The 27,445-nt window shown below is 40.3% G+C and overlaps 1 protein-coding gene across 3 annotated transcripts in view; it reads left to right on the forward strand.

Moving 5' to 3' along the window:
• The window catches only part of WDR44 (WD repeat domain 44), an 80,858-nt gene extending 55,965 nt beyond the window's left edge, over nucleotides 1-24,893 (forward strand). Inside the window, exons 13-20 of one of the 3 annotated variants that reach the window (XM_058714239.1) lie at nucleotides 9,031-9,144; nucleotides 12,955-13,077; nucleotides 17,383-17,574; nucleotides 17,757-17,858; nucleotides 18,324-18,439; nucleotides 19,294-19,421; nucleotides 20,429-20,563; nucleotides 23,743-24,893. In XM_058714239.1, the coding sequence (XP_058570222.1) occupies nucleotides 9,031-9,144; nucleotides 12,955-13,077; nucleotides 17,383-17,574; nucleotides 17,757-17,858; nucleotides 18,324-18,439; nucleotides 19,294-19,421; nucleotides 20,429-20,563; nucleotides 23,743-23,837 (1,005 nt within the window). In that variant the 3' untranslated portion in view covers nucleotides 23,838-24,893. Of the gene's footprint in view, nucleotides 1-9,030; nucleotides 9,145-12,954; nucleotides 13,078-17,382; nucleotides 17,575-17,756; nucleotides 17,859-18,323; nucleotides 18,440-19,293; nucleotides 19,422-20,428; nucleotides 20,744-23,742 lie in introns of those variants that run through there. The other 2 variants (XM_058714240.1, XM_058714238.1) reach the window with 2 other exon arrangements.
• Nucleotides 24,894-27,445: the final 2,552 nt, after the last annotated feature.

The raw sequence follows: 27,445 nt of genomic DNA on the forward strand, positions 1-27,445 counted from the left end.
AAACCTAAAAAGCAGAATGGAAGGATTATTATTCTGAGCTCTTCCCTGTGCTTCGTGTGTATTGATCTACACAGGAATGATACAAACAAAGAACCTAAAATGTCCACCTGCTCAGCAGTATTTTCCTGGGGTCTCATTGGCTCTGTAGTATTTGACACTATTCCCCACTCTAAACTTACTCTTCTCAGCTTTCTATGGTTCTGTTTTCCCTCGTTCTCTTCCTATATGCATGCTGTCTCTTCCTCTTCCTCCCACTTAAATGTTGCTGTTTCTCAGGGTTGTGTCCTTGGCCATCCTCATTTGACATATTCATTCATTGCCTCCAGTCCTGAACTGGCTTTACCTTCATAATTCCTGTTTCCTTTTAATAGCTGTATGGTTTTTAAACAAGGATGAGATCTTATTGGGCATGCTGCCCTTTTCACATAACAATATATAGAGAATCTTGGGGCGCCTGGGTGGCTCAGTCGGTTAAGCGTCCGACTTCGGCTCAGGTCATGATCTCACGTTGTGAGTTCAAGCCCTGCATCGGGCTCTGTGCTGACAGCTCAGAGCCTGGAGCCTGCTTGGGATTCTGTGTCTCCCTCTCTCTCTCTGCCCCTCCCCCATGCTCGCTCGCTCGCTCTCTGTCTCTCAAAGATAAACACTGAAAAAATTTTTTTTAATGTTCAGATTTTTGTTTCAGAAAGAGCATTCTGGTAGCGCTGGAAAGGATTGATTAGATCGGGGCTCCAGGCTAGAGACAGGGAGACCACCTAAGAGGTTACCAACCCAGGAGAGAAACAGTACTTCGATTATGAAGCAGTGGGTCTAGAAACCATAAAGATGAGCCGAATTTGAGAGATGTGAAAGAAGTCGGACCTCTGGCACTAGGTGGCCGACTAGGTGGGGAGGCAGACGGTAGCCGAGGATGAGTGTCAGCTGTCCGGATTGGGTAACTGGCTAGGTGTTGAATGGTCACTTATGGAGATATTTGTATCACCTACCCACAACCCTGCCTCTCTCTTTTGAGCCGCCTTTTTTTTTTTTTTTTCAGTTTTTCATCTCTTTTTTTTTTTCTTTTTAAGTTTATTTATTTATTCTTGAGAGAGAGAGAGCAAGCAGGGGAGGGACAGAGAGAAAGAATCCCAAGCAGGCTCTGCACTGTCAGCACTGAGCCCAACATGGGGCTCGAACCCACGAACTGTGAGATCATGACCTGAGTCAAAATCAGACAGTTAACCAACTGAGCCACGCAGGTGCCCTTTGTGAGCCTTCTTTAATGGCATTACCATCCATAAGTTCCTTTTCTAACTCAGTCAGAAAATACTCCATTACTTATTTTTTTCCTTACCCACATATGAAATTAGTTATAAATTTCTATCCACGCTTCCTCCACCTACAAATGCCCACGGAATCCGTCCCCTCGTTCCCCATTGTCACTCACGTTATCTAGGTCCTGAATACCCATTTAAATGTTTGCTGTAGCCTCCTAATTGCTTTTCTGGTCTGTACCCAGTTCATTTTCTCTGCCGTCCCCAGCTTTTTGTCAAAATAATAGATCTGATGCCATTTTGTGGTTTAAAATCTTCCAGTGGCTCCTTGTCACCTGCAGGATAAGGTCCTTCCTGATCTTGCCTCATCTTACCTTTTTAACTCCGCTCTAATTCCCTGGTGCCTATGTATCCTACTTGCCTTACCGAACGTGGGTCTGTCCTTACCCTACGGTATCTATCACTCCCGTGCCTTCGTCTTTGGTGTCTGCTTTGCCGGCAGCGCCCTCCCTGCCCCCTTTCCTCATGGGGCTGAGCCCGGCTCATCCTTCGGGATTCAGTTCAAACACACACACACACACACACACACAAGGATTCAGTTCAAATCTCTTCTCTTCTTCTCTTATTATCTTCCTTGAATCAAGCAGGCAAAATTGTCCTGATTTGTGTTCTGACAGAACATTACAGGTCCTTTGACACTGTTATTACTTACCAGTTTGTGTCACTGGTTAGACTCTAGGCTGATTTAAGGCAAAAAAGTGTACTTCCCAGATTTTAGTGTCCTTGGAACCTGACCTGGTGCCTTACTGTGGTGGGTCCGAATCGGTGTTGGATTCCTGCTTCTGTGCTTCGTTCCTGTCCTCCTTTATCTGGATGCCTGCGGTGCTCCCTTCTTTCTATTCAAAGCTTGTCCAGTCTTCAAGGCCTACTTCCTTCATGAAGCTTTCCCTGACTAATGTAGCGGTACAGATTTTAACCACTTTGCTTTAGGGAAAAGGGTTTGCTTTTATTAGTTTAATTCCCCATAAGGTTTCCAGACGTCGACGACCACTAAAAACGGGAACTATTTGCACCACCTTGTGTTATGCTTATTTCAACAACCCTACCGACAGACTTCCTTAACTATGTCCATCCACCGCACCCCATCCCCCAAAAGACCTAAGTAAACTCCCGATCTTGTTTGAAAACAGTCCTTTTAAATAAGGAGTGTAGTATTTCTTTGACACCAAAGTAGTGACCCCTGGAGTACTGTGCTTTTTTCCTGTGGTAGTGGAGTAGCATTTGTATCTGTTGTCTTCAGGAAAAGATTGGTGCTCCTTCACTTTGGTCATTCTATTTGGAGACCGTTAGAAGGATCCTCTACTTCATATGCCTTTGGAGTGTGGTATCTGCTATTATCTTTGAACCTAGCGTTAGCTGCAGTGAGGGGCAGTATACACGGCGTAGCTTATTCATTTATTTATTTTCCTGATGTGTGTGTTCTTTCCTCTTTTCTCGTGATAGTGATATATTTATTTTTCCACCTGCATCCTCATTTTCGTTAGCATTCATGTAAAATAGAATACCTAAAAGTACCTATTGTACAGTTGGGCATACAGACCAGCACACCCAAGATCACGGACCTGCTCATTGGTCATGCCATGCCTAGAATTCTGCCTCTTATGCTGTCCATTCCTGTTGATTTTCAAAAGTAGCTCCGTTGAAGTAAGGAAGAAAGGAAGAAGGCATGCCTCGTTTGCTCCATTATGCTAGAGATTTTGTAAAATTTCTCCTCGACACTAGGTGTTGTAACTATGCAGTTTACCTAGAAATGGGTGCTTTTCTTGGGTTAAATCTATGTTTGGTGTGCTTGATTAGTGGAACATTAGTATGGGTGTTCTAGCATTTAACTGCTGCTTTGAATTTTTCAGAGATTGTAGGGGAGGAAAAAGTTCGCTCTACTCTCTGAGGTTCTGCAGCCAGGATTTTGCAGCTAGGATCCGTGAATAACCTGACAAAAGACAGATTCGTAGGAGAAACAGTTTATTATACATGCATATGGAGGCCCTCATAGAAGAATAGTGAATACCTAAAGAAGCAATTAGACCCAGGGGCTCATACATCATTTTGACAAAAGCAGTAAGTTTGTGGAGAAGTGACAACACAAAGGAGGTGAGGGGTTGGGCTTTAGGTATAGTAAATTGTGACCAGGTAAAAATCTTGGGGGACACTAATGGAAGATGAAGATTATTTAGTACTGTCTCCAGAGGTAAGCTTTATTCTCCCATTCCTGGCAAAGAAGAGGTGAAGGGGAGATACCGTCACAAAGAGAATTTCATGCTCTGCTTTCAGGTAGAAGCGGGGAGAGCAGATACCTTTTCTTGTGTCTGTTTCTTTTCAGTTGCCTTCAGCTCAAAATAATCTTTATGCAAAGGGAATATTTGAGGTCACACAATCTGATCTCCTTCAAGATTATTTGGACATAAAACTTGGATTAAGGGGGGGTGAGAGGTAATTTTTGTGAAATTGTACATGTATAGCACTTTATTAAAAATATGCATTGGTTTAGCTTTGGTTCAGTCAACAACAATTATTACATTTCTACAGCGTGTTAGGCACTGAAAATATAAAGGAGCCATGGACAGTTCCTGTCAAGGAGCTCTGTGTGGCAAAAAACCGGTATCAATGGTGATAATATATGTCCAAAGCAGAATTAAGTATCATTTTCCCTAGATAGCCCCTCCTTTGATAGTATACTTGATGTCAGTTAATTAACACCCGTATCTTCCCCGAGTTAGAAACTGTGTTCACTGTTTAGTCTTCTCTCCCTTCAACGTTTGCTCATTCATCAAATCCCGCCCACTTGATCTCTGAAATGTCTTTGGAATCTGGCCATTCCTTTCATTTCCACTGTTATAGTCTGGGCCTTTATCTCTTACTTGGACCATGATAGTTATTCTCCCAGATTCCAGTCTTTCATCCTCATTGCTAACAGAATTACTTTCCTATAAAACACATCTGATCATGTTCCTTTCCTGTTTAAGTACTGCTTTTAGTTCTCTCTTTTTTTCCTACAGATTTAAGTCCAAATTCCTTAGTTTGGCTCAGTCTTTCAGAGATCAGCCTGACCTCAGCTGTCATTGTTATTTTTCACCCTTCCCTCTCGCAAACCTTATGTTCTGAACTCACTCGGTTGTTCATTGTTGCCCCAACAAAAATGTCAAACCCTTTGTTGATTGCGTATATTTACTATTCACCTTTGCCTGGCCAATTCGTTTAAGAGTCAAGTCTCCTCGCTTGAGCATTTCTTGCTTTGCCCAGTGCATAATTATTCATATACTCCCTCACTGTCCTCATGATACTTTGCTCATATTTCTTTTAAAGGCACTCACTATATAATACATCAATTTATGTAACAACAGCTAACATTTTATGAGCCCTTATTCTGTGCCATGCACTTTGCTAAGTGCAGTTGATATCTTATCTCGTTTAACCTCACAATAGCCCTGGTACTGTTGTGAGGTACTGTTAAGAGTCCTGTTTTACAGATGAGGAAGGCTGAGAGATGTTAAGGAACTCACCGGTTTCACACAGTTGGTATATCGCGTCAGAGTTAGAACCCATCTCTGACCTGTCTTGGGAAAAACTTATGCTGTTAACCATTATGCTCCACTGATTGTCATTGTAAGGTCTAGCACTGTGTCTTCATTTAGTCCATAAATATTTATTGAGGGCTTACTATGTATTCATCAGTGTTGTAGGAAATCGAGGATATATAGTAGTGAGCAAAAGAGACAAAAATATCTTTTGTGAAGCTTAAATTTTAGTGGTGGGAGACAGAGAAACAAAATACATAGTTTTGTGATTATTAGAAAGTGGTAAGTTTCGTAGATGAAAATAAAGCAGATAAAGTGAGGTAACAGGGAATAAATAAGGTGGGTGAGCAAAGCTTCACCCAGAGGTGGTCATTTGAGCAGAATCTGAAAGAAGTGAGGGAGTGATCATGTGGCTGTCTTGCATTCCAGGTAGAGGGAATGGCAAATGAGTTCTGTTGTGTTCCAGAAACAGCATTATTGGGGGGATGGGGGATGGGTGAAATAGGTGATGGGGATAAAGGAGTGCACTTGTTGTGATGAGCACCGAGTGATGTATGGAACTGTTGAATTATTGTACACCTGAAACTAATATAACACGGTATGTTAACTAACTGGAATTAAAATAAAAACTTAAGCCAAAAAAAAAACAAAAAACCATCAAGAGCATTGAGGCCTGAGTAGCCAGAGCTAGTGAGCAAGGGGGGAAGGTAGTAGAAAGTGAAGTCACAGGGGTGCCTGGGTGGCTCAGTTGGTTGAGCGGCTGACTTCAGCTCAGGTCATGATCTCGAGCTTGGTGAGTTCTAGCCCCGCATCGCACTCTGTGCTGACAGCTCAGAGCCTGGAGTCTGCTTTGGATTCTGTGTCTCCTTCTCTCTCTGCCCCTCCCCAGCTCACACTCTGTCTCTCTATCTCTCTCAAAAATAGACATTAAAAAATGTATTTTTTAATTAAAAGAAAAGAAAAAATGAAGTCACAAGAGGTGTGGAGGGGCAGTCGATTTGCAAGCCAATGCAAAGACTGTGTCTTTTACTCTGAGAAAGATGGAAGCCAGTGAAGGGTCTTTGAACAGAGAATATGACATAATCTGATATATTGTAAAAGGTTCCTTCTGGCTTTTAAGTACTGAGACTAGATTATAAGAAGGTGAGAAGTGTCTTATTTTGTTATCTCAGATAATTAACACAGTTATCTGGTATATAGTCAGTGTAATAAATATCAAAAGGCTTACAAGTTTTCATAGCAGTCCAGCTTTAAAATGACATTTTTAGATAACCAGGATATTTGAATATGGATTAGACATTAGATGATACGAATGATATTTTTTAGGTGTGATAATGGCATGGTAGTTATATTTAAAAGAGCGCTTATTAGTTGGAAATACATAAAGCCCATGAGCATTTACTGGTAACAACAGTGTTTAGGTCTTGCTTTAAGTGTTGCAGCAAAAATAAACAAAACTTAAAAGTGGGAGAGTGCTAAAACAACATGAGTAAGATACTGATAATCATTAAAGCAGGTGATGTATGTATGGGTTTGTTATACCATTTATTACATTATTCTGTTTCGGTGTATGTTTGAAATGGCCATAATAAAGTTTTATATATGTTTATATGGAGATATAAATATATGGTGATTTAGAAGGTCTAAATCTCTCTCTAGGTGTAGATATCTATAGAGATATAGATAGATAGATAGATAGATAGATAGATAGATAGATAGATAAAATACATTTTACTTGGTGATTCTACCATTAATAATTTTACCTTTAAAAACCTATCAGAAAGAAATCACCAGATAGGGGTACGTGGCTGACTTAGTCGGTAGAACATAGGACTCTTGATCTGGGGGTTGTGAGTTCAAGCCCCACATTAGGTGTAGAGATTACTTAAAAATAAAATCTTTGGGAAAAAAATGCTAAATTATTACTAGTAGTCATCTCTAGGTGGTAGGATTTTAGGTCATTTTTATTTGATTCCTTATACTTCTCTGTATTTCTAAAATTCTGTTTAGTAAATAGGCCCGCTTTTATTAAAACAAATAACAGAAGATGCTGTTAAAGTCTCAGGTTTAAACCTTTTGACCATAATACCTTTTGTATTAAGATAAATAATAAAATCGGGGTAAAGGTTTATGTTCCAGGAAGTTCACTGAATTGCCGTTTATGCTAGCGAAAAGTTGGAGATGTCTAAATGACCAACCAGTCGGAGCGTGATTAAATTATGGCACATGCATATGCAGCTAGTAAATGTTTTCAGAGAGTGAAATACCTAGGATGCTCGTGGTATAATAAAAAGAAGACAGTGAATCTTGTGCACAGTGATTTCAGTGAGTGTTTGTTTACAACGGAAAGATGAAGGCAATCAAAATGTTAGCAGATTGTTGTTTTAATTTTAGTTTCTCTACTTCCCGTGCTTTCTCAGCAGTCTCTATTGGGCATGTATTTACAGTCAAAGAATTTATTTAAGTCATTTGGAAAGACATACAGAATATAAGGAGAAGAAAAGGGACATTTGAGGAGAAAAATAAGATCTGGAATCACTGCTAGAGGGATTCTGCCGAGAAGTTCCTGAAATGGAAGTGATTCTTAAGCAGAATGCCGAATTTTATGCAAGAGGGCAGGCCCGTTGGGTGTTCTGTATTCGAGGCGCGCTCGCTAGGCCGGCAGCACAGTTCGAGGGCGCGGCTGGAGTCCTGCAGGAGTGGGAGTGCCTGGCGGAAGGTCAGGGCAGGGGTTGCGGCCGCTCTGCCTCCACAGAGGATAGGAGGAGGTTTTTATTATACACCGTAAAGTTCTAGACACACAGTAGCGGTAGTTTTTATCTGTTCTCATGGCCACCGTCCTAGTTTAAGCCCTCATTGTGTTAGGTACACTTTACCGACGGCCCTTCCTGCCTCCGCTCTTTCTCCGTACCATCTGTTACCTTCTTGCCCAGCTTCTTCTTTCTGAAGCGCCAGTCACCTCGTGTGATTTTTTTTCTTTTCAGAAACCTGTGCTGGCTCTCCCCATCGCCTTAGAATGTTTGAACTTTTCAGCCGCAAATCCGAGGCTCTTTACAGTCTGTTCCCAGAGTACCTGTCCGCTCTAGTCCCACGCCGTGTCTGCACACGCTCTTCCTCCGTCCCCGTCATCCCGCCCGCTTCCGTAAATACGCACAGCTTATCGCTAAGAGCTCCATGTTTTGGCTCAGGCTACATCCTCGACAACATTTGAGGGGCGATCTCTGAACTTATAGTTGTATTTCTGCTTTGGTTCTGCTGTTTACAGGTGGCTGTGTGTCCTCTAATATGTTATCCTGACCTCTCTGAGCCTCAGGGTTTTTTTCTTAATTTCTTCATCTTCATAATGTTAATATACCTCCTTGACAGAGTCATTAGGATTCATTCAGGTAATGAATACAAAAGCATGTTGTAAACTAAATGCGTGGCACACATGTATGGCATTATTTTCTACCTACCTCTGTCAGGATGCTTTTGACTTCAAATAACAGAAATCCAACTGAAAATGGCTTAAACAATGAGGAAGCAAGTCTGGAGGTAAGGCGGTTCCAGGGTTGGCTAATTCCACAGCTCAGTAATGTCGCCAGGGTTCTACCGTCCTCCTGCTTTGCTCTTGGTCTGCCTTTCTTGGGTCTGTTCCCCTCATGGTGGTAAGATGGCAACTACAGTCTCAGGTGTCACACGGACAGCAGTGTTCAGAGGCAGGAGCGTCCCTTTAGTGTGGCCCTTTTTAAGAGTGAGGACATCTTTCTAGAAACGTCCCCCTATCTTCCCCCTCACTCCCCTCAATAAACTTGCCCTCCTGCCTAATTGACAAAAATGGTAGCGCATGCCCATGCCCAAACCGGTCTTCACTGGGAAAGGGAATGAGCTCATCGTGATTAGCTCAGACCAAGCATGATTCACACCCTGGGGCTGGCTCCCACCTCTCCTGAGGGAACAGATGCTCAGAAAAGGACAAGGCAGGGGCTCTGTTAGGGAGGGAAAGATGGTGACAGCACAGTGTCTTCAGGGACGATCCTGTTTCATTAGGACAGGGAGGCGAATAAGCGATCAGTAGGAGGTTCATCGTAAAGGGGAGTTTGTTTTCGGTAGATCGAGATTTCAGTCAGGCAGCATACAGAATGCCGAGAGAACGGATGGGGTGGGACGAGTACGAAGCCTCTGTTTCTCCACTTATAACATTTGTCTTTGTGTCTAAATAGGTGTGCGGTGGAGCCGACGAAGACCCTGATGACAAAAATGCACCATTTCGGCAGCGGCCGTTTTGCAAATACAAAGGACACACTGCTGATCTCCTTGATCTTTCATGGTCCAAAGTAAGAAATTCTTAGTCGAAGTGTGTATGAATCCTATGTAACTATGACTTTAGGATAAAAACAAATGTTTTATCTGTATGATTGTCACACTGTCGAGTGATTGTATTTACTTCCTGGAAGTTATCGATTAAAAGAGGAGAAACATAAAAAAAAAAAAAAGAAAGAAAGAAACATCATATTAGGCAAATAAGAAAATGTTTATATTACTTAACAGTTTCTGTCTGGATCTGTCTACACACTTGTACTTTTTGCTTCTTTTACAAAGTAATTTTGCAAAGTATTCTCTGCAAAATGGATACGACTTTTCGACTTCCGCTGCAAAGGTGAAGTCTGATTTATCTAATCAGGACTGCTTTGGCTAATCTGCTATATTTGTTAAATCATTAAGTTTGCAAATATATGAATCTTTGATAAGGCATCGTTTTATGTTTTCTTTTTTCCTTAGAGCAAAAGTATTTCAGAAGTAGAGGGCCTATTTTGCCACGGAACAAATATCTGAGCAGTTTTGCAAAAATTTAAAGATACTTCAAATTTTATTGAACATGTTTAAAGCATGAAACAGTGTTTTGAATTTTTGCGTAATACCTTACCCTTCCTTCGTATTAAAATTTGTCAGTAATCAGGATCTAAAATATATTTAGAATATTGAAAAGCCTTAAACTGAGAAAAGTCAACGGAGTAAACGGAATACTATTAGAGATACCAGTGTTGCCCATATATTTTCACTGTGTCAGGAGAACCTCACGTACCACAAAGTTACTGCTGGTTTCCTTAGGCAAGTCAGGCTTTCTCAGAGCTCCAGCTTTGAATCACTCCATTTATGAATTGCTACTCCTGCCATACTTGTTTACATGTTCTGGATGCTTTTCAAAAACCATCTGTCATAATGTCTTTCTCTAACTCAGAAGAAGCTTAGACCTCACCTGGTAGTCTGGTTTTAAACTGAGCCCTGATTGTGTCTTTATACTCCTCCCCAACCCTGTGTGAAATCTGAGTTGTCAGAGATGGAAATCTAAAGTGTCCTTAATCTGATAATCACATTCATCTGGGATAAGAAGTACAAAGCACATAATTGGGAACCTTGCACTCCTTTTATTTTCTTAAAGCAACCCAATATTTTGTACGGGTGTAATGCTGACTGGAAGAAATTAGATCTCCGTTGACCACTTATCCGTCAGCGTTCTCCAGAGTCACACACCCAAGAGAACATATATGCATAAGGAGATTTATTTTAGGGAATTGGATCGCTCAGTTGTGGGTGTAGCCAAGTTGAAATCTGTAGGGCAGTCTGGCAGGCTAGAAATTCAGCAGGAGTCACTCTGGGATCATAAGGCAGAATTTCTTTTCCAGGGAACTTTTTTGTTCTTAAGGCCTTCATCTGTCTGTCTGGATGTTCTTCTCTTTAACTTTCTTTTTTACCTGTTTACTCATGCACATTTCTAGGTATTATTTACAACAGGATTGTAAGACAGTCCAGAGTAGGGACCAGATTTTATTTTACTGTTGTTTCTCTTCAGGATCTAGCGTAATCAGTATTTATAGTGGGTTTTCTACGTGTTGAAGACTTACTTTGTGCCAGGTAATGAGAATTACCTTGTTAATTCTTACAGTAACCTGTGAGGTAGATGGTATTTCATTTTGCTTAAAAAATTTTTTTTCACGTTTATTTTTGAGAGAGAGAGAGAGACAGAGTGTGAGTGAGGGAGAGGCAGAGAGAGGGAGACACAGAATCCGAAGCAGGCTCCAAGCTCTGAGCTATCAGCACAGAGCCCGATGCAGGGCTCGAACTCACAGACTGTGAGATCATGACCTGAGCTGAAGTCAGACGCTTAACTGACTGAGCCACCCAGGTGCCCCTATGGTACTTCATTTTGTAGTTGAGGAGGCTGGGTCTCTGACCCATCTGACACCACAAAACTAGTTATAGGTAGAACTTAGGTTTGAATCTAATTTCTTTGACTTCTGAAGATCATGAAATTCAAGAACATTATTTAATTTCACTTATTCAATAAGTATTTACTGAACAGAACTTGGCATAGTGAAACACGTCTTAGCATGTCTCTAGTGTCTTCACTTTTAGGGATGTTTTCATATTTCTTTCATATGCTTAAAGCAATGGACTATTGCAAGAATCAAATAAAATCAACTTAATGAGCAAACCATAGATTTAGGGAATTTTTTTTTTTAATATTTCATTTATTCTTGAGAGAGAGAGAGCACGAGCAGGGGAGGGGCACAATCTGAAGCAGGCTTCAGGCTCCGAGCTGTCAGCACAGAGCCCGACGCAGGGCTCAAACCCAAGAACCGTGAGATCACGACCTGAGCCGATGTCGGACACTTTATCGACTGAGCCACCCAGGTGCCCCAGGGCTTTTTTTTAAAGTTTATTTATTTATTTTGAGAGAGAGAACATGCACGAACAGCAGAGGGGCAGAGAGAGAGGGAGAGAGAGAATCCTAAGCAGGCTCTGCACTGTCAGCATGGAGCTTGATGCGGGACTCGAACTTTTAAGAACCATGAGATCATGACCTGAACCAAAATAGTCAGACGCTTACCCAACTGGCACCCCTCGAAGTTCAATTTTTTAATTGTATGTTTCATGATCTATTTAAAAACAGGCATATCACACAAAGTGTACACTTTTAAAACTAGCCCCAAATAGCATTTATTTATCATTGCAGTACATATCTAAATCAGTATTTGCACTTAGTCTTTTTACATTCAAAGATTAAAGATTGTTTATTACTTTTAGTAGATGACAAAGCATCTTATGGCTTTTTGTTTAAACATGTGTTCTACTTAAGCACTCTGCAGAAGAGTGTAGTGGTTAGAGTCTGGACCTAAGGGCAGACTACGTAGGTTTAAATCTCAGTTTTGCCACCAATGAGCTATGTAGTCTTCGACAAATTATTTAGCATCTGTGCCTCAGTGTTCTCATTTGTAAAAGGGGATAATCATATACCTACCTCATAATATAGTGTTAAGAACAGTCTTTAGCACATTGCAAGTATTCAATAAATGTCACCATTACTTTGGTTTGTTTAGCACCTTTAGGCATACCAAAGAATAGTGTCTCATTTGAGTTTCCTCGTTCAGTATAACTCATAGTTCTCTCCTTAAATAGATTATGTTGAAAAGTTAAAGAATTTCTGCCAGCTGAAGCATTTGATAGATAAATGTTTGGTTCCTGGGTGATGGGGCCATCACAATGCCTAAAGCAGTTACACTACCCTCTTTTACCTTTGAAAATTCTGTGATCTATTCTGAGACGTTTGACGATTTCTCTTCTCTCATTTTCTTGCCTGTGGTGTGACAGGTGCACAGTAATTTTTCATTTGCATGCTGCATTATAGGGTAATCTTTTTGAAGGCATTTTAAGTGACAATTAGGGAATTCTGGGGAGTTAAAATTCGCCAGCGTTGCCAATGTCAGGGTAACTGAACTGAAGTGACAATCAAATGAATAGATGCCTTGTATTCATAGCTAAGTTTCCATATATGCGGACGATAATAAGTAAGATACACCTTAATCCTCTCTTAGTGCCTAGCAGATTTTTTTTCACCTAGATCATAAGATTCTAATTTCAGAACAGGTAATACAGAAAAGTCTTAGAATCAAAAGAATACGGTATTTAACTGGGAAAAAATGGGATCTTCCAAATGAAATGGGTAATCTTTTTGTTCTTTCTGATGCTAGATATAGCAATAACAAAACTATTGAGATACATAAAACCAAAAGTTTGCTTTTATTATTGTGTACGTAGTATTTTTTCATAGGGTGATAAAATGATCAATGTCAATTTCTCAATAGAACTACTTCCTGCTTTCTTCTTCGATGGATAAAACAGTCAGGTTATGGCACATTTCCAGAAGAGAATGCCTTTGCTGTTTTCAACATATAGATTTTGTCACTGCCATAGCTTTCCATCCAAGAGTAAGTAATTGTTTTATGTATTTTTTTTGTTGTACTATAAGGAAGGTGAGGGAACCTGGCTTCTCTGGAGGACATTTGGACTATAGGGAAAAAAAAAAATTATTAACAGCCACATAGTTAAGGACAACTTAATTTAGTGTTTCATTTTGTTTAGAAAGGAAATATTTTGTTAATCTGTATTGGAAGAACTGGAAGTGTTATGGTCCAACTATAAGAATGAAAAGTCATCCCAAATCTTTAATAAGACATGCAGGGTATAAATAAAGAACTAAAGTATCCTATTAAAGGTGAGAGAGATTAGAGACGGAGGAAGAAGAGGAGACAGCAGGTGAATAAATAAGAGGGAAGCATATAGGCAAGAATAGTGGGAGCGGTAGGGTGGGAAGAGACAAAGAGGAAAAGGTTGAAAGAGGCAAAGACCAAAATTCATTACAAGATATACTGAATTCCTGTGTAATGTCTGGAAATACAGTGTGTGTGTGTTTGCAGGAGGGGTTTGTGTGTTTTTTTGTTTTGTTTTTTTATTTTTTTAGTAAGCTCTACGCCCAATGTGGGGCTTGAACTCACCACCCTGAGATCAAGAGTCCCATTACTCTACCGACTGAGCCAGCCAGGCTCCCTGGAAATATTGTTAATCGTTTTTTTAATTAATTTATTTTTAAATTTCTTTTTTTAACATTTATTTATTTTCGAGAGACAGAGCAGGAGCAGGGGAGGGGCAGAGAGAGAGGGAGACACAGACACTGAAGTAGGCTCCAGGCTCTGAGCCATCAGCACAGAGCCCAGTGTGGGGCTTGGACTCGCAAACCATGAGACCATGACCTGAGCCGAAGTCGGACGCTCAACCGACTGAGCCACCCAGGCGCCCCTGAAAATACTGTTAATCTTGAGGTCCATCCTTATTCATTTTCAGTGTAGAAAATCCCTATCTTTCCTCTGAAAAGGAAGTATTTGGTACGATTTCAACCAGAGGAGGAAAATTCATCATGGAATTGCTGACCTATCTTATGTTTTTGTAGGATAGAGCCACCAAATGAGTAAGGCTTTAATTACGTTTTGCTCTTCGCAACTAGAAGCACAAGAGGAGTCCTGTGTGGTGTCACTCCACTAGCTAGATCGAACTAAATGGAGGCCTTGAGCCGACCTGACTTGCCCTCCCCTACGCAGATGTGTGAATCAACATTTCTAGTCACGTCCTCATCTCTGTATGTTTAACACCCGTTGTCATTTTAATGCAACGTTTCGGTTATATATTCACATTTCTTCCCCTTTTTTCCCAGATTAGGAGAGGACTTTTTTTCTTCCTCAGTATAATTTCCCTCCCTGGGCGGGTTTATGATATGGAGACAGTAATAATTTTGAACCCTTAGAAGACTTTGGTTAAGACCTTTGGCAAATTAAAAATATTTCATCTGTGTTGATACCTTATCCGTTTTGACCATCAAGCTTTTTGAGGCTTCTTTCAGAATAACACCCCCATCCTGTCATCCAAGGTGCAACAAAAGAATGGCTTTATTCCTGTCCACGACCGTGAGCAAAATCCTTCCCTCACCTCTATTTTAACTATAATGTGTCAGGATGGAAAGAGAGAGGTATTGGGTGGTGATGGTTATCTATGTAGTACTTTTTATTAAGGTTCCTCTCTAGCCAGTAGTTTTTCTCTTCTTTTATTTGGTTTCTATTTTGGAAACTAAAAAGCCCTAATTCTAAAAATCTACAGATCTGAAGGATTTTTAAGAGGGGCTAGGGAAGGATGGTGTGGTGTTGACATTTTCTTAGGAAATGTGACTCTCTTATGTAACGTTACCTGGAAGGAGGGTAGCAGAATTACAAAAGAAATAGTAAAATGAAGATAACACATGCACACACATGTACACACACACATGTACACACACACACACACACACACACACATATACACATGTATGTAAATAAAATTCTGAATTATAAGACCAAGATGAAGTATTTTTACTTGTTCTGCTCTTCTACTGGTAGACATTGAGCAGAGCCTACTCTACCATAGCCATAAAGGTGTCCAATCTGCGTAGATTGTTCTTGACAGGCCCTGGGGTGGGTAAGAATAATAGCCTTGAGCAGAGAAGGGAAGGTTTCTTGTTTTGGCATCCCAATTATTTTACTCTTAATTCTTATGTTATCAAAAATTAGACCAGTTTAGTTTAGTGGTAGGCCTGGTTTAGTTTAGAGCAGGGTTTCTCACCCTCGGCACTGTTGACATTTTGAGCTGGATAATTCTTTGTTGTAGAGGGAAGAAAGTCCTGTGCATCGCAGAATGTTTAACCTCTACCCACTAGATGCCAGTAGCCCCCCACCCCCAAGTTGTGACAGTCAGAAATGTCTCCAGACATTGCTTGTTGTCCCCTGTGGAGCCAAAGTGCCCCCTGTTGAGAACCCCTGCTTTGAGACTGAGAATTTGAATACTGAAGTGATTTCCTACTGACACCCTGTCAAAGTTCCCACATAAATAACTGGTTCTGTGGGCTAACCGGCATTACTCTTCTATCCAAGTATTTACATGTATCCCAGAGGGAGGAGGAGGATGTGAACAAACTATCATTACAGGATAGTTTTTACCCAGGCCTGCTCCTTGAAGCTCCTGCCTGACTCCCTCCCAACCACCACCCCCCACCAGGAAAGTCCCTGGTTAAATAAATTGGAGAACACTACATACTTTATCCCTCCTTTGGAGACTGAGAACGCATGTTAACTGAGAATCCTCTTTAACTTTCTGGAACCCAGAATGTCTCAAACTTACTTGAACCATTCTCCTACACAATATACACTCTAAACACATTATCCATTAACATCCATACCTTGGGAAAAGCAGTTTGAGGATATGATAAAGCAATTAGAAAGTCCTATTTCCAAAGCGAATACTGAAGTTTCTAATTGGTTTGTTTTTTTTTTAATTTTTTAATGTCTATTCATTTTGACAGAGAGAGTGAGACAGAGTGTGAGCAGGGGAAGGGCAGAGAGAGAGGGAGACACAGAATCCGAAGCAGGCTCCAGGCTCTGAGCTGGCAGCACAGAGCCCGATGTGGGGCTCCAACTCACGAACCACGAGATCACGACCCAAGCTGAAGTTGGACGCTTAACCGACTGAGCCACCCAGGCGCCCCTCTAATTGTTATTCTTAGTGAATAAAATAATGTTTGCTTGAGGGCGCCTGGCTGTCTCAGTCGGTGGACTGTATGACTTTTTTTTTTTTTTTTTAATTTTAGAGAAAAAGCAGGGGGGAGAGAGAGAGAGAGAGAGAGAGAGAGAGAGAAAGAGAGAGAGAGAGAAGCAGGTTCCATGCTGAGCCCAATCCCACAATCCTAGGATCGTGACCTGAGCTGATATCAAGAGTTGGATGCTAGGGGCGCCTGGGTGGCGCCGTCGGTTAAGCGTCCGACTTCAGCCAGGTCACGATCTCGCGGTCTGTGAGTTCGAGCCCCGCGTCGGGCTCTGGGCTGATGGCTCGGAGCCTGGAGCCTGTTTCTGATTCTGTGTTTCCCTCTCTCTCTGCCCCTCCCCCGTTCATGCTCTGTCTCTCTCTGTCCCAAAAATAAATAAAAAACGTTGAAAAAAAAATTTAAAAAAAAAAAAAAAAAGTTGGATGCTCAAACCAACTGAGCCCTCTTTTTTTTTTTTTTTTTAAGTTTATTTATTTTGAGAGAGAGAGAGCATGCCTGAGCAGGGGAGAGGCAGAGAGACAGAGAGGGAGAGAATCCCAAGCAGGCTCCACACCGTCAGCGCAGAACCCATTGCAGGGCCCGAACCCACAAACTGTGAGATCATGACCTGAGCCGAAATCAAGAGTCAGATGCTCAACCAAATGAGCCACCTGGGTGCCCCTCAACCAACCGAGCCCTCTTGATCTCCTCAGGGTTTGAATTCAGGCTCTACGTTGAGTGAGATTACTTAAAAATCTTAAAATAATAATAATAATGCTTGAAGAATAATATTTTTTCAATGGGATCTACATTTTTTTTAATAATTTTTTTTAATGTTTATTTATTTTTGAGAGAGACAGCACAAGCAGGGGAGGGGCAGAGAGAGAAGGGGGACAGAAAGTCCAAAGCAGGCTCTGTGCAGGCAATGGAGAGCCCAACGCGAGGCTTGAACTCAGGAACCATGAGATCATGACCTGAGACGAAGTCAGACACTCAACCGACTGAGTCACCCAGGCGCCTCAGGATCTACATATTTTCAACATTATTTCCTAATAGGCTTTATGTTTTGATTCACTAATGAATTTTTCTTGATCTGGTAAAACGAAAGCTTTTTCTTTTGCCACATTTTTAGGATGACAGGTATTTTCTGAGTGGGTCATTGGATGGAAAGCTCCGCCTTTGGAACATACCTGACAAAAAAGTGGCTTTGTGGAATGAAGTAGACGGTCAAACAAAATTGATTACAGCTGCGAATTTCTGTCAGAATGGCAAATACGCAGTAATTGGGACATATGATGGCAGATGTATTTTCTATGATACCGAGGTAAATGATTATCTTGTATAAATTACATAATGGAATACTTAGTGGTTTTATATAAACTTGGTGTATCCTCTCTGGGCTTTATAAATCGGGGCCAATAACACCATGTCTGTCTACAAGTTGGATCAGATGATCTTTGAGGTTCCTTCTTATTCTCGTGTTTTAAATTTGTGATTTCTTTTTAGCATTTGAAATACCACACACAAATACATGTCCGATCTACCAGAGGACGCAACAAAGTTGGAAGAAAAATTACTGGCATTGAACCTTTACCCGGAGAAAATAAGGTAATAAGTATTCAAAACCATCTCTCTTCACACTATATATAGACTCCTGAAAACTCTTACTACCTGGGCTTAAGAATATCTTTTCTCTCATGTGAAATACAGCATTTTGTAGTTGTGAGGTATATTCTCGCTATATATGTGTACGTAATACCGTGTTTGGTTATACCTTAACGTAGATTAAAAGATGATATTTTTGGGGCGCCTGGGTGGCTCAGTCGGTTGGGCGTCCGACTTCGGCTCAGGTCACGATCTCGCGGTCCGTGAGTTCGAGCCCCGCGTCGGGCTCTGGGCTGATGGCTCAGAGCCTGGAGCCTGCTTCCGATTCTGGGTCTCCCTCTCTCTCTGCCCCTCCCCCGTTCATGTTCTGTCTCTCTCTGTCTCAAAAATAAATAAAACGTTAAAAAAAAAAAATTTAAAAAAAAAAAAAAGATGATATTTTTAACTTTTTCTTTAATTTATTTTTAGATACTGGTAACCTCAAATGACTCCAGAATCAGACTATATGATCTTAGAGATTTGTCACTGTCCATGAAGTATAAGGGTTATGTCAACAGTAGCAGCCAGATCAAAGCAAGTTTCAGGTAAATCGGCAATGAAAAATTCCCAAAAGAGCTAGACTATTTCTCCCCTGCTCCCATATTTTCTTTGATCTGTGCCTTATGTTTAGTTTCTTCACACTTTTACAACTGCTGTCTCTTGTTATTATCATTCAGTACTTACCTTATCCACCTGTTTAGTAGATACAGTTAGAATTGCCCCTATTCTGCTGTCAAAGAAACCCAGACTCGGAAAATTAAGTAACTGGTCTAAAGTCACTGCTTAGTGGCAGCGCTAGGATTAGAAGACTCCCAGCTCTGGAATTTGTGCATCTGTACTTTATTATGTAAGCTTTTTAAGAGGAAGTTTATCTGCCACCCACCCATGGTCTTTATCCTTTTAGGTACTGAGGCTAATAAAGCATTTTAACACCCTAAAGTACAGTATCCTGTATTTACGCCTTTGCATGACAGTATTATTTGAACTCTTAATTTGGGGTCTGGAGACTCTCCTGGAAGAACTGCCTCTTCTTCCTTAGAGCCCTCTTTCTTTCAGCCCTTTTCTTCACGGTTCTCCTTTCTTCTTGAATTACCCAGTAATTACCGGGAAATGTAACTGGTAAAGCATTCTCCTCTCTTTCCTGTCTCACGTGGGCGTTTCTCCCAGTGTGGGTTAGCTAGCAGCACAGTTACCTAGAGCTTTAACGAAAATCCTCACGCCTCTGGCCTCCGTGTCAAACCTACACGTTCGGATCCTCTGGAGTGAGACTAGGAGTCTATATTTCAACAAGCTCTCTCGGGTGTTTGCTTAGGTGTTTTCAAGGAGGAAGCACTCATAGAGGGAAACTTAAAAAAAATAAATCCAAACTGAGGTTTTTTTCTTTCTTTCCCAAATCTAGCCATGATTTTAGCTACCTTGTCAGTGGCTCAGAAGATAAGTATGTTTATATCTGGAGTACTTACCATGACCTCAGCAAGTTTACTTCAGTCAGGAGAGACCGTAATGACTTTTGGGAAGGTATTAAAGGTAAGTAAATGCCTACTTTTGTGTGACTTCTTAAGCGAATAAGGTTAAAGTGGAGGTGTACTCTGAGTAAATTTGTGTAGGCATTGTTTCAGAGACAGTTTGGCAGTTATAACCGCTTTTGCTTTGTATTCGGCTTTGTTTGATTTCTCCATACCAAGGAAGAACCTATACTTGTCTAAAATTTGGGAGGTCATGGAATCTCAGAATTTGTACAGGCATACCTCATTTTTTTGTGCTTCGCCAATACTGCGTTTTTTATAAATTGGGAGGTTTTTTTCAACAGCATTTGCTCACTTTGTGTCTCTCTGTCACATTGTGGTCATTCTTGTAATATTTCAAACTTTTGCTATATTTGCTATGGTGAACTGATCAGTGATTATGACTCACTGAAAGCTCAGATAATGGTTACTACTTTTTAGCATTAAGCATTTTTTAATTAAGGTATGTACAGTGTTTTTGTAAACCTAATTCTGTTGTATGTTAATAGACTAAGTACATGTAGACATATTTTTTTATATGCACTGGGAAGCCAAAAAAAATCATTTGACTTGCTTTATTGTGATATTTGCTTTATTACAATCGTCTGGAACAAAACCTGCAGTATCTCTGAGGTACGCTTGTATGAGGTTTTGTTTTTTTTTTTAGAATATCCTTTTGTTTTGTTTTTTCAATGTTTATTTTGAGAGAGAGAGAAAGAGAGCATGCACGCACAAGCGGGGAGAGGCGGGGGTGGGGGGAGAGAATGAATCCCAAGTAGGCTCCACACTGTCTGTGCAGAATCTGACGCAGGGCTTGATCCCTTGAACTGTGGGATCATGACCTGATCCGAAATCAAGAGTCAGCTGCTTAGCCGACTGAGCCACCCAGGTACCCCTACTTTTGGGATATTTTATTTTAAAGGATATTAACATAAACATACACTATTATATTTTTTGCATATGACACTTTTTGTCTTGATGTTTAGAATCAAATTTATGAGTTAATCTGAAGTAAATTATTTTCCCCAGCACATAATGCAGTTGTTACGTCGGCCATCTTTGCTCCAAACCCAAGTTTGATGTTGTCTTTGGATGTGCAATCTGAAAAGTCAGAAGGGAACGAAAAAGGTGAAGACGCCGAAGCTTTGGATACCACGCCCTCTGGTAGGTTACTCCTATTTTGTTTGTCCTACGTTTTCTCTAGCCAGCATTTAGTAGTCTCATTGACCTACATCGGGTATTATGAGGTTTTCATGAGTACAGAGAATACTTCTTATTTACAACGTGATGGTCGTATCCCTTTGTGACTATTTCAGTAACCTATTGCTTGCAAGTTTTTTTTTTTTTCAACATTTTTTTTTTTTTTTTTTTTTTTTTATTTTTGGGACAGAGAGAGACAGAGCATGAACGGGGGAAGGGCAGAGAGAGAGGGAGACACAGAATCGGAAACAGGCTCCAGGCTCCGAGCCATCAGCCCGGAGCCTGACGCGGGGCTCGAACTCACGGACCGCGAGATCGTGACCTGGCTGAAGTCGGACGCTTAACCGACTGCGCCACCCAGGCGCCCCTTGCTTGCAAGTTTTACTTCAGTTAAATTTATCTGGGAATTAAAAATGAAAATTTTGAAAGTTCGTAATTTTTTTTACGGGCAGTTGTTTCCCTTGGAGACATGCTAACAAGACATACAAATACAAAATTTCTTTATTATCTGCCTCTTCTAGTAGACTGTCCTCTCTGAGAACAGAGACTTGTTATGTCCTGTGTGTTGTTGGAGTGCCGGGGCCTAGCACAGCGCTTGCCTGCTTCTACTTGGTCCTAATAAGCACGTGTTGAACAAATGAATTAAACCAAAATGAAAGCAGTGCTTTTTCTACTTGCCACAAATTTATAGCTTTGTAACTTCTCAGATACATAGCTATTTACAAGCCTTTGCTTTCCTGCGATTTGCAGCATACGCCTAGAGAAATGAGGAGTAATTCCAGTTATATAAAATGATCAGATTAGGAAGTGAAAAGAAACCACCAACAAGTAGTATTAGGTGCCCATTAAATAAAAATGGTCCCTGCTAGTCCTTAAGTGTATGGTGAGACCGTTTAAATTTGGACTAGTTGTTAACAAATCTGTATTATTAAGACGAGTTCCAGAATAGTTTATTAAATCCCTTTGTTGTTCTACGGCCTACAACTAGGCCTTTTAGAGACTTTCAAAGACACAACAGAAGATACAGTGCACAAACGGGGCTTCCTCAAGTATTTGAATACTTCAGAGTTCTCAAGTATTTTTACTTCATTTAATCTCAGGTGGTTTCCCTTGTGGTGTCATTGCACGGTACACTGCACAGGATACAGTATTTCTTCTGTCTGTAAGAGCAGGGATCAACTTCAGCCTAGTACTCCCTTCAGTCACAAGATTTAAAAAGACACCAAGTCAGGATTACCTTTACTAAACCGCCTGTTTGAAAATATTTTTTTTCTTTTTCTTTTGTCTTTTTTTTTTCTCTCTGAATCAGATCTGGCATTCTCTTTTAAGGCATTTGGGGTTTTTTCTTCTTCTTTTTTTTTCTCTCCCAGTAATACCTTTTTATATAAACTCCATACAACTCCTGTATACATTTCACTGAAATTTCTGGCTTTTTTTTTTTTTTTTTAATGTTTATTTGTTGAGAGAGGGCAGGATAGGAGCAGAGAGAGAGAATCCCAAGCAGGCTCTGCACTGTCAGCGCAGAGCCTGATACGGGGCTCAAACTCCTGAACCGTGAGATCATGACCTGAGCCCACATCAAGAGTCCTGACACTTCACTGACTGAGCAACTACCCAGGCATCCCGAAAAAGTTTTTAAAAAAACTTTTCAAAACTGCACCATATTGGGGCACCCGGGTGGCCCAGTTGGTTTAAGTGTCCTACTCTTGATCTCAGCTCAGGTCTTGACCTCAGGTTCATGAGTTCAAGCTGTGCATTGGGCTCTGTGGGAGCATGAAGCCAACTTTAAAAAAAAAAACCAAAAAAACCCTGTACCATATTAACAAGGTTCAGTTAACTCACTGGGTCCTTTCTAAAAAGGCACAACTTTTAATGTGTCATACTCAGATTTTGTTTGCCGTTTTGTACCTATTGAGGTAAAATCTAAGAATAAACTCTGAAACTCGTGGTATAAAATCATAAAATAGATCTGATTGCCCTCTCTATTTGTGACATAGTTGGCAATTTACACTTCATTTTTCCTCATGTAGAAAATAGTGACAATACCTAGTTTATAAGGTTGTAATAAAAACGAAAAAGAATGTATAATATATAAAGTGTCTAGCAAAATGCCTGGTGCGTAGACCAGTCATCTTCATTATTGTCATATCTCATAAAGCATTTATCTGTACATGACGAATTATTTTTTCTCTAGCCTTTCTCATGTCTCATATCTCAAGTCCTTTGCTGCTGCTACTGCCGCATGGGACAACTTTGAGATACGCCAAAGGGTGGTAAGGAATGTTCACAGGCTTAGGATGTGTTTTTAGCAAATCTAAATGAAGCCATTTGGTCTTAACTCGTTCTGTGCACAACTTTCCAATTAAAGTTTAGATTATTTTCTTCCTTATTAATCAGTACTTCATAAATCTACGGTTTTTGCCTATGCATAGTAGAGTCGAGAATTTTGTTTGTTAAATGCTTTTTACGGCAAATAAGAGGTAAGCATTTTGCCATTCAGCATAGCTACCTAGCTCTCCAGTACAAACCATAGAGGCAAAAAGTCTCTGTCAGCATTCCCAGAGCGATCGTACGTACTTCATTTCATGGCGATTTCAGTATGTCTGCCTGACAGTGAACCTCACTGTCAACCTCATTAGAGACCCCTGTTAGCAACACACTTGCCCAGCTGATCCCATGCTGCCAGCGTTCCATTTCTGGGGCTGAATCACACAGTAGCCTCTTGCCCTGAAGTGAAGCAGTGGGCAGTTTCGAAGCCTCTGCTGCCTGGCAGTAAGTCCAGGCATCCAGCCCCTAGCAACTGTAATCCCCTGCCAGGGAAAGACCAGCTAAGATATGGTAAGGGGAGGTGAGCCTCACAGAGGAGGAGAGGTACAGGAGAGTGAAAGGACTACAGGAGAGAGCTAGAAAAGAAAGACCATGGGGCTCCTGGCTGGTCTAGTCAATAGAGCGTGTGACTCTTGATCCTTGGGGTTGTGAGTTCGAGCCCCATGTTGGGTGAAGAGATTACTTAAAATCTTGAAGAAAAAAAAAAAAAGACAAAACGTGGGGAAAAGGTGTGGGGTCATGAGCATGTGACACTTATAATGGCAGGCTCTACATTCCTTTAAAATCAACTAAAAACTTTTTTTTATGCTTTTAAGGTATTCTGAAGACAGATAATACAGAAGTTCTTCTTTCTGCTGACTTCACTGGAGCTATCAAAGTGTTTATTAACAAAAGGAAAAATGTATCTTAATTTGAAATGACATTTAAAATAAACATATCAGTAAGTTTCTATATGTATCAGAACTGAAAAAAATATACTGTTTCAGGCTAACATTTTTTTTTTTAATTTTTATTGGAAGTTGTTCAAATATAATATATTTTTTGAGAGGCAGTGTTAATGAGCTCTAAACCCTGGACTGATAGATTAGAAAGAAATGTGGCTAGAATAACATTGCCAAACATTAGGCTTTATGTTTTGTTATATTTGTGTTTTTGTTATATAATTGTGAACATGCACAGGTTTCTGCATGAAAATATATTAATATATTAATCACATGTGTGTGCCTTTTGGTTACATGCACTAAATCTAACAGAGTTAAATTATTTCAGTGGCCCTTTTGGCCCCTTACAGGGAGGGGGGGAGTCTTGTTTCTAGCTTAAACAATTTCTTTTGCACAGAATTTCATTTTTCAGAGAAGTGGTATTGACTGAGTTACTGTTTTGAAAATGTTATACAGGTTTTCAATAGGTCAACAACCATGTGTAAATGGTTTTTATAAATTTCTCAATTTGGAGACAAGATTTTTTTTGTGGTCTAAATTGTGGACTTAGAGTTCTTTTCTTTGTATGTATATATACATAATTTTTCTTTCTCTTTTTTTCTTTTTTTTTTCTTTTTGCCTTTTTCTTTCTTTTTCTTTGTTCTTTTTTTTTCTTCTTCTTCTTTTTTTTTTTTTTTTTTTTTTTTTGCCACACTGGAGCACAATGTTTCTATGTAAAGGATTCTTTTCATTCTTTATCCATGAGCACCAGGCTTTGCTCACTTAAAAAAATTAAGCCGCATTAAGGAGTGAGTCTTCTTTTTTACAATAATGTAAAAATGAACTGTTTACATTTTTTTAAAGCATTGTAGTTTTAAAAATTAAGCTGTTCTGTTTTGTGTTGTTGAATTTGAAAGCCTTTGTAAATATTGATATAATGTACCAATGAAATAACATCTGGGGCAATGGAACCCTGATCATGTTGTTGATGGTTAGCATATGTTTCTGAAAATTAAATATGTATATTAAAAGTTGGTCGCCAAACACTTGTTAAATATGTGACTTTATTTTCTGATGACTTTGGCAAACTGAGCAATGTAAGAAAAACAAGGTCTTGTTTTATGCTTTGATTTTTAGCAAGCAGAAGTTCAGATTTTAGACCCCGTTATAATGCATTGGCTACATACCTTTAAGAAACATAATAGTTTTTTTCTATTTCTGAATAAGAGTTCATCTGAACGTCTATGTGTTCGTTATTGCATTTGTTTTCGGTATCTACGTGAGAAGCCAGGGAGCCATGATCCTATCCTTATCAATGAGCATGGTCTTGGAGTGTTCTGGATATTCTAGTTTGCCTTGGTTTCCACTCCCCCCGCCCCCCGTGCTGCTTTCCTCCTCTTTCCGGAGTTATTCTCTCCTCCCTCCCGGCCCTCTCTGCTCACTCTTCTGTACTCTGCCTGACACATGGAGCTGTTATCCCACTGGCTTGCTAACCAGTCAGTGTCTTTAGTCTCCAGATCTAGGTGGCAGTAGGACGGTCTAGTGTTTCAAAGAGCTTGATGTCTTCAACTCTTCAAGGCAGCTTGGCTTTCACTGACTTCTGCCTGAGGACTTGTAGTCTACTGTGGTGCTAATCGTTAAAACTGCAGATGATTGGGATGTTGCCGTATGAATACTTCCGGGTAGGTTTTATGTGGTTTCTGAAGCAAAAAGGCAAAAAATAGTTGGGATGCAAGTTTGAGAGAGTAACACTGACATAGCTCAGTTTAGTTTTTAGAATGTTTGCTATCACTACATAAATACACTGCAGGTTTACAAATCACAAAGTGAAATTGAAAACAGAATCAAGACATATACAAAGAGGGGTGCCTGGGAGGCTCAGTTGGCTAAGCATCCGACTCTTGGTTTTGGCTAAGGTCATAATCTCACTGTTTTTGAGTTCGAGCCCTGCATCGGGCTTTGGTTTGGCAGCACAAATCCTTTGTCTTCCTCTCTCTCTGCCCCTCTCCACTTGCTCTCTCTGTCTCTGTCTGAAAAATAAATAAAAATTTAAAAATTTTTTTGTTTAGGGCGCCTGGGTGGCTCAGTCTGTTGAGCATCTGACTTAAGTTCAGGTCACCATCTCGCAGTTCGTGAGTTCGAGCCCCATGTTGGGCTCTGGGCTGACAGCTCAGAACGCGGAGGCTGCTTTGAATTCTGTCTCCCTCTCTCTGCCCCTCCCCAGCTTGTGCGTGCTCACGTGCACGCTCTCTCTCAATAGATAGATAAATAAATAAATAGATAGATAGATAAATAAATAAACAGTAAAAAATTTTTTGTTTAAAGAAAAAGATGTATACAAAGAAAAACTGAATGATCTTTTTCCCTAAAATGAGGATTAGAAACTCACTGTAGGGTTGCCTGGGTGGCGCAGTCGGTTAAGCGTCCGACTTCAGCCAGGTCACGATCTTGCGGTCTGTGAGTTCGAGCCCCGCGTCGGGCTCTGGGCTGATGGCTCGGAGCCTGTTTCTGATTCTGTGTCTCCCTCTCTCTCTGACCCTCCCCCGCTCATGCTCTGTCTCTCTCTGTCCCAAAAATAAATAAAAAACGTTGAAAAAAAAAATTTAAAAAAAAAAAAAAAAGAAACTCACTGTAATAAGTGGTGTGGTATAAGAAAGAGCACAGATTCTTTTTAAAAAAATTTTTTTTTAAGGTTTATTTTTGAGAGAGAGAGACAGACAGGGCACAAGCGGGGAAAGGGCAGAGAGAGAGAGAGAGAGGGAGACACAGAATCCAAAGCAGGCTCCAGGCTCTAAGCTGTCAGCACTGAATGCGACATGCGGCTCAAACTCATGAACTGCCAGATCATGACCTGAGCCAAAGTCAGATGGAAAGAGCACAGATTCTAGACTCAGATAAACTTAGATTTGGTTTCCTCTATTAGTACATTCCTTGAATAAGTTATTTATCCTGTACTAATTTCTACTTATCTGTACTATGAGAACACTTAACTGAAATTGTAAGATTTGCTGAGAAATCATGTATGTGTAAAGCTTGGTGTCTAGCCAGTAGATGTAGTCAACAAATGTATATTTCTCACTGTCTTTCCCAAATCCCTGGGTGCCCTCTGGACCCTCCTTGGCCCAAAAACAGCATATAGAAACGCTTTCTAAACATTGAGAGTTCACGGATGCATAGCATTTGAGAGATTGACATAAGGTACCAACATTCTTTGTTTTGCCAAGTTGACATTTTTAAAAGCCATCTACCATCACCTCTTCAGAAAAGAGAACATTTTAATACTAAGAAAAAAGTTAAGTACAGTCTTCTTGGAGCAGTGAACAATCTTTTAAAGTGAATAAACCTAGCTTCTGAAGGAAGCAACCATATTCCCTTATTTTCCCATTTCTCCTGTGAAAATTTCATCATGGCCTTGATGTGGCAGAATGAGCACATCTGTGCTAGACAAACAAGTTTAAAAGCACATTTTATCAAAAGCTCTTTGAAAGTCATATTGAGCTTTTTTTCTCTCTCTCTTGTTTACCTTAATTGGGATTCCAATATGAATGACAACATAATTTAGCATACCACTTTCTCCGATCTTCAAGTTATACAGCTG

This window comes from Neofelis nebulosa, chromosome X (genome assembly GCF_028018385.1).
Source record: "Neofelis nebulosa isolate mNeoNeb1 chromosome X, mNeoNeb1.pri, whole genome shotgun sequence".
Lineage (NCBI taxonomy): Eukaryota > Metazoa > Chordata > Mammalia > Carnivora > Felidae > Neofelis > Neofelis nebulosa.